We start from the raw sequence: 7,726 nt of genomic DNA, 5'->3' as shown, positions 1-7,726 counted from the left end.
TAAATCCTTATTCGTTTTTTATTTAAAATTGAATTCTATACTTATATAAAGTATACTTTATTTCTACAATGACGGATTGCTGTTATATCTTTCTTTATAATTTTCCCAAAAAAATCTTCAAATATGTAAAATATATAGCAAATTTTGAAACTGTGGTGGAATTGTGGTGCCAACTTAAAGCTTTTGAAATTATAGAAATGCCGTTATTATGGATCTTACAATGGATGAAAATCCCAAAGAAAAAGTGAAGAACTACTTCAGATGGCTGAAACCTAAATCTTAAATTTTCTTAACACGAAAAGCATTGGGTACAAATTTTGTAAAAGAAAAGACTCCAAGAATCAAATGAGTTCAATTTACTACTTAAACAACTCCCAGTTGGCACATCTTTAATTTATCTGACATTCGTTAGACATTTATTTTTGTGAAATTTGCTATTTGTGACAGCATTAGCCTCGGTAACCTACAACTCTATAAACTGACATCAAAGTGATTATGAATAGTTTTTATAATCAGTATATTAAGCTGCTGGTTAGCTGAAATTTGAATATTTTAAGTTTTTCATTTATTTTTCAACTGAAATATCTCATAATTATTATCAATCTTTCACACAATTACTGAAATTTATTAGCGTGGGATGTTCATCTTTTCAATCTACCTATTTGACAAAGAAAAATTACGTTTAGTCAGTTAAGTCCATATGAAAAAAAAACATAGCGTAATATTGTATAAAAACAAGCGTATGCTTTGATTGCTAATTATTCCAGTACGCACCAGAGTACGAGGTGAGATTTCAATTGCTACCTACAAGCTTTCTGAATACCATGAAACACATGAAGTATGCAAAATGCAACATCAATCCAACCTGCATGTCAGCAAGCAAAACGTAAACTTATGTCTGATATCTATCGAAAATCGAAATACAAGTTATCGAGAGCTGTTTTTGAAAAGAGACGGAACGGAAATTTCCTCCTATCTTTCGTTTTGTCAATAGTTTAAGAAGAAAAGATTCACCCGAAACGCTGCTTGAATTTTTTTTTCCCGGTATTAACTTTTTTGTAATTTTGAGCAAAACAATGATAAGAAGTTTAGAATTGATGATTACAATCAAATTTTATTTTAGATTGCCCACCCATCGGCAATGGTCCTGAAGTCGCTTGTTCATCAAACAAGTAAAACGATTGAAACATATAAACAGTTAGCTGCTCAGATAACCACCATCAAACTGTAAATGGAATGATTTGTGTTCCTTTCCGAAAAAATACGTTCGAAGTCCTAAATTTATTTATTGAGTCATTGCAAAACCCTTCTATCTGTTACCTTCCATCCCCTGAAAACAAGAGCTATGAATATTTTGCAATGCATATGAGCAAACATGTTCAGCGTGGGTGATATTCATCTTTTTATTTATGTATTTTTAAAGTTCAAATAGGAATCCACATTTTTTTATTCGAATGTCGGTTCATTTTATAAATTATTGGAAGCTTCAACCGACTTCCATAAAGTCGCCTTTCATTGCCCAGGCACCATTTACCAACTTTAATATAGATTTTGAAAACATAAAATACAACATTCAAGTGTTGGCCTTACAATAGAGTTGAATGAGTGATATCTGAAATTGTTCAAGTACCTAGTAATGTTGTCTAGTTTCGGTACACTAGTTTAAGAAAAATAATAAGTGCTCTTCAGTGTGCAGTGTGCGAAATATGTTTTCGATTTGAATCAGGGTTATCGGTTTTGACTTCTTGCCACATTCGAGTGTCGATTTCTTTGGTTGGATTGTAGAGGTATTCTTTCAACTTTCAACTAACCCTCCTCTGGTATGACGAAAGCGACAGCGACAACTGACAATCGAGATGAGTTGTTGTCGGTTGATTCATACAGCTCGATACTTCCGTGACAGGCTTTATATCGTTGGATGGAATTTTCTCCAACATACATAATGATCTAACCCTTGTTTTCTTCCAAAGATTGAGTTTACTGCCGAAAATTTGACTCAAACCGATGACAAAATGCAGCTGCTGATCCTTCATTTATCTTTCGGATTAACTCGTGGTGAGTCAAATTCCAGGCTAGTTTTGTTTTCCTCACCGGGTACGGGTAGCATTGGTTTCGAACCAACAAAGGTAATAACTAGCTGTGACGTCCTCCGGCGCATTGGTGGGCGAGTAAAGGCTTTCTCGGTGCCTAGCATGGCGTGCAAATCATTCCAGTTGACGAAGAGCGATGATCGAAACAATGAAAATCGGTTGGGCAAAGCTTCTTTTTTTCAGAATTAGATCCGGTTGTTGCTACTGCTGATGCTAAAACGTTAGCACGATTTTTAACCATTTTTTGCCGGTTGCTACGCGAAAGTTCCCGCTCCTAAGGAGCTACTAAATTCTTTAAAACCTGTGTTGATAAAAGTATTAGTATGCTCGAACGGGAACAGAAACGAACTGCTTCTGATTGTCCTTTCCGAATCCTCCGATTCCATCAAAAGTGGGAGCTAAAAACAAAGGGCGTCGTTAGCAATAGGAGGAAAAAAATTTTTTTTTATTGCATTACCCAAGTGGCGTTGTCCCGAAACCTCCGAATACCGCTGCAGCTATCGCACCAAATCCTCCAAGCCAGCCGTATCCGCCTTTGAGGTTGTAGCCGTTCCGAATCTTTCGAGAACCAGATCTGCAGCTGCTACTTGTGCTGTGTTGGTTCTGCTCCCTCCAAACCATTGAAAATCGTGTTGGTTGTGGTGTTGGCAGCCTGGCCATGGCTCGTCACCGTCTGGGTTGTACCGAAAGCCGGAGTCAACGTGGGCGAGTAAAGTGTGTCTCGGTGCCCAGCATGGCGTGCAAATAATTCCAATTAGCGATGAGCGAAGATCGCAACATTGAAAATCGGTTGGACCAAAGCTTCTTATGCCAGAATTAGAGTCGGTTGTGGCTACGGGAAAGTTCCCGCTCCGAAGGAGCTACTAAATTCTTCAAAACCGGTGTTGGTAAAATTATTAGTATGCTCGAACCGGAACGGAAGCGAACTGCTTCTGATTGTCCTTTCCGAATCCTCCGATTCCATCAAAAGCGGGAGCTACAAACAAAGGGCGTCGTTAGCAATATGAGATAAAAATTATATTTTTTTTATTGCATTACCCAAGTGGCGGGCGTTGTCCCGGAACCCCCTACAGTCGAAATGGTAGCTATCGCACCGAACTCTTCGAAATCAGTCGAACCCGCCTTTAAGGTTGCGCCGTTACGAATCCCCCGAAAACCGGATCTGCAGCTGCTACTTGTGCGGTGTTGGTTCTGCTCCCTCCAAACCACCGAAAATCTTGTCGATTGTGGTGTTGGCAGCATGGCCATGGCTCGTCTCCGTCTGGGTTGTACCGAAAGCCGGAGTCGACGCGTGCAGCGCTCTGGAATCAAAATTTCCGAAAACAGCTGCGAAACTGACAGACGATGCAGGATGACACCGATCCGTACTAAATAAACAAATTCTTGCTCACACGCTTACACTGGACTAGGCTAAAATGACGCATGGTAGAGTCTTTTTTAAATAATTTTCGCTGCATTTCGTGGGTACCCGTTAGCTGTTTTAGAACATTTGCAGGATGGCATGGATTTATAAATCCATCCATCCTGCAAATGTTCTAAAATCAGTTAGTACAGATATGCCATCCTGCAACTGTACTAAATATTTTCCATACGTTTGTTTTGATTTTGAAATTCTTGATGTTTTCGGTTATATACGACAAGTGCGGCCAATTTGAACTTCGTCGGAAGCCGTTAAGTTTATTTTATTGGTATCTTCGGGACTTGGTGCGATATTTCGGTCAAACCGGTGTTTGCGCGGCCATCGTTCTCGGGTTGTTGGGCCGCCTCGGTCGCTATAGTGAATTGGATCACGCGAGGTTGATCGTGGTTATGCCTTTTCGGGGGATCGGGAAGGCTCACAAGGGGCACAAAAAGTGAACCCAAAAAGAAAAGAATTTGTGTATGAAAATCAAAAAAAGGAAATAGCTTGCGGCCCATTTGTTAGCCATTAAGCGGTGCAAAATCCCGTAAAGTTCCGGGAGTCAATTACCGGTACCGGTGTGATAAAAATCTTCGTTGTGCAGGAAGGCTAAGGAAACCATCAGATCAGCAACAGCAGCATAACAAGCTTTTCTAGTTTGGCCGTAGGGGCAATTGTGTGGCCGAAGAGGCAAAGTGATGGGATTTCTCCACGAAAATATCCGGGTGCTCTCGCAACTATCGTTGCCGGTTCGTTTGGTTGTCTTGTTCCTGTGTATGGTGTGGTTGATCGGGGGAGAAGGGGAGGGTGGGATTTGGTAACTGGCCGGGTATGAGTGATTCTACCGCTCATAAAGAACCGGGATGGCACATAATTGAAGAAGCTTCCAGTGAAAGGAAGGAAAAGTAAAAAACCGAAAGTAGACCAGTGTTTCTGGTTTTTTGGTAAATGTTTCCAGGTGGCATATGAATCGCTGACTGTCCGACCTCTGGCCGAAATTGGGGTCACGGCAAGTATTTGTAATTTATTAACTTTAACGTAGTCTAGAGTTACAATTACCTATTAGTTCAGGTTACGGAAAACACTTATGTTACAAAACGTAAGAGTATTAATGAATATTTTGTTTGGCTTGTCGCTTCCAACAGGAAGCGCCATACAGCATACTCTTCCTTGAGATTGGGGTATGATGGGGATGGAGATGATGAAGCATTTTGCTAGATCGTTCCGGGGTTTGAAGCAATGTTTAAGCGGTAGCTCATAACTAAAACGATAATTATACATGAGTTTTTAGAAAGAGATTGTAGAGGTAGTTTTTTCGGCTTTTAATGGTTTCTGCAATCCGACCGAACACCCTGCAAAGAGTGCCTTCGGCTAGGCTGGCCTGAGTAACAGTACAATTTTAATTAATTGTAGTTTTTAGAAAGTTAGAAATTCGCACTTGTTACTCCTACTACTACTGTTTGTATTTTCGATGGTCTCTTACTATCCACGAGAGGACTGTCAACGAGTCCGCCTAGAAAAAAACCTTCTCGGTGCACCAGGAAAGGCCGCCAAGAGCACTAGTCGAGAAATCGATAAATGGTGCAGTCTGGCCACCTTCGTCTTTGCAGCAACAATAACACAATGTGCTTGACCGTAGATTTTGATCCGAAAGTATGTAGCCCTTCCATATGCGTTTTCACTAGCATGTGTGGTTAAATTGGTTTTCGATATTGGAACAGACGCTGTGGAGAAGTAGCACTATTGAATCTTGAGTGCCTCAACTTCTGACAGTCCTTTTGATATACCGTTCTCTTTTGGCTAGAATTCGATTGCTAATAACGTCGTCCCAACCACAGTTTTCATGCCACCACAAGACTGGCATTCATGAATGGCTCCAGATCATTGCGCAGTTTTATCGAAAACCCGAAGACATCCTAGACTAGAATGCGCTTCATGGAGATTTTCATCTATGAAAAGTACCCTGATTCATGGCACGTCTCACTGGAACCATTCCCCAATACAAACTATCGCGGAATCCATGGCAGTTTTCAAGGAGAAGCTCAGACAGTGATTTTAAACTTACAGAACTATTAGAATTCATTCGTCCCTTATCACTCGCTGTAGACGGTCGTAATTTTCTAGCTAGTGCAGTTCAAAGTGATACAAGTGCGTTTTTTGTCGCTATATCCGGGTATTTATACCGTTGGGGCCGTTACGATTCTTCTCATCCAAAGTGAAACGGACAATTGGTGATTAAGTGCTTTCCCAATCTGAGTGCTTTGTTGTGCTGAGTTGATCGTCAGTTGGGAATCCATTTTGGTTGCACAGCTGCCAGCCCATTATCATCATCGGCCTTGGTCTAGGAAGAACAATCGGTCGATACCACCGATTGTTTCTGTTTTGTGGTGATAACAATAGCCACCATCATCGAAAACACGTGCCTGGTTCAGACGGACTATACCCTTGGTATAGGGTTGCCAACCTATTTAAGTATCCTTTTTTTTTCCTCTTTTTCTACCTTATTTTCTGCTTCTAAACTTTATCATTAGTTTCTTCTCTTTTGCTGCATATTTGAAAATTTATAGACTGCAATTATTATTTAAGCTTATTGATCTAAAATTTGTTTGATCGATGGCGGATGATGACGAAGGAGAAGTGGAGGAAGTCATTTCGGAAGAGATGCTTTCCGATGAAGACTTTCTATTAAACGATCTCTCTCCACATAACATACGATGTGAGCAGGACAACATTACAGATACAACTCCGGTAACAGCGGGGAATAATAATTTATCATCTGACGTAACGAAAGAATCCCCTTTTACGTTCGGTAATTCATCCACCCCTGACATGGAGAACAGACGCGTACGAAGCCCCCTGACTCAGTCTGCATGCTACCAAAGCATCCACCGGGGTTGGGTACCCGATCTCCGCTAAGGTTGCTCGCACCCCAGCTAGCACCACGGGGAGGTAGAGCATCGGAGTTGCAGACAAGAGGTGATATGACCACTACCCGAAGGTTGGGTGTATGGGGTCTCGAGTTGCACATTGTCTACCGTTCACTAGCCAGTTTCTGATTACAATTCGTATAGGCCGATTGCAATGCTCTCATATCTCCGAAAATTGCTTGAAAAAATGATTCTCTTTCGGTTAGATAAATGGGTCGAATCTAATAACTTACTGTCGAGAACTCAATTTGGTTTTCGTAGAGGCAAGGGTACGAATGATTGTTTAGCACTGCTTTCTGCAGAAATCCAATTAGCATTTGCTAAAAAAGAGCAGATGGCTGCAGTATTTTTGGATATCAAATGGGCCTTTGACTCAATATCAATAGAAATTTTAATGGAAAAACTACACACTTGCGGTTTGTCGCCAATAATAAACAACTTCCTAAAAAATTTGCTGCCCGAAAAAGTAATGCATTTTCAACATGAAGAAACAACAATAACCAGAACAAGTTTTATGGGCCTTCCGCAAGGCTCGTGTTTGAGTCCCCTGCTGTACAATTTTTATGTTCGAGAAATCGACAATTGCTTGGTAGCAAATTGTACGCTTAGGCAGCTAGCAGATGACTGTGTAGTTTACACTACAGGTAAAAAAGTCACCCAGCTTAAATCTCCGTTACAAGATACCCTGAATAATTTATCGGATTGGGCACAAAACTTAGGAATTGAGTTTTCGCCTAGTAAAACAGAGTTAGTAGTTTTTTCAAGGAAGCATTCCCCTCCTCAAATTGAGCTCCTTATGATCAAAGTCCTTTAAATATCTAGGTGTCTGGTTCGACTCTAAATGCCTCTGGGGAAAACATATTAGGTACCTACTTGACTCAAAAATGCCAAAAGAGAATCAATTTTCTTCGAACGATTACTGGAACCTGGTGGGGCGCTCATCCCCATGACCTCATCAGGTTATACCAAACAACGATACTGTCAGTTCTAGAATACGGAAGCTTTTGCTTTGGATCCGCCGCGAAATCTCATTTGATCAAACTTGAACGAATACAGTATCGTTGCTTGCGTATTGCCATGGGTTGTATGCAATCGACCCATACGATGAGTCTCGAAGTACTGGCGGGAGTAATGCCGTTGAAAAATCGGTTCTTCGATTTATCGCTACGTTTCTTGATTCGAAGTGAATCTATGAATCCATTGGTGATTGAAAATTTTGAGAGGCTTTTGAATATTAATCCACAGTCAAGATATTTGAATATCTACCACACATTCATTCAATTAGAAATCAATTCATCTGTATTAAATTC

General features: G+C 40.6%; 1 protein-coding gene across 1 annotated transcript; it reads right to left on the bottom strand.

Moving 5' to 3' along the window:
• Positions 1-2,906: 2,906 nt before the first annotated feature.
• LOC129759975 (uncharacterized) lies at positions 2,907-3,396 on the bottom strand. The gene is made up of 2 exons (XM_055757555.1): positions 3,129-3,396; positions 2,907-3,066 (listed from the first exon to the last, which is right to left on the bottom strand). The coding sequence occupies exons 1-2, from the start codon at positions 3,336-3,338 to the stop codon at positions 2,923-2,925; spliced, it is 354 nt and encodes a 117-aa protein (XP_055613530.1). The 5' UTR covers positions 3,339-3,396; the 3' UTR covers positions 2,907-2,922.
• Positions 3,397-7,726: the final 4,330 nt, after the last annotated feature.

This window comes from Uranotaenia lowii, unplaced genomic scaffold (assembly GCF_029784155.1).
Source record: "Uranotaenia lowii strain MFRU-FL unplaced genomic scaffold, ASM2978415v1 HiC_scaffold_352, whole genome shotgun sequence".
In the NCBI taxonomy this organism is placed as follows: domain Eukaryota; kingdom Metazoa; phylum Arthropoda; class Insecta; order Diptera; family Culicidae; genus Uranotaenia; species Uranotaenia lowii.
This window is presented reverse-complemented; position numbering and strand designations above follow the sequence as displayed.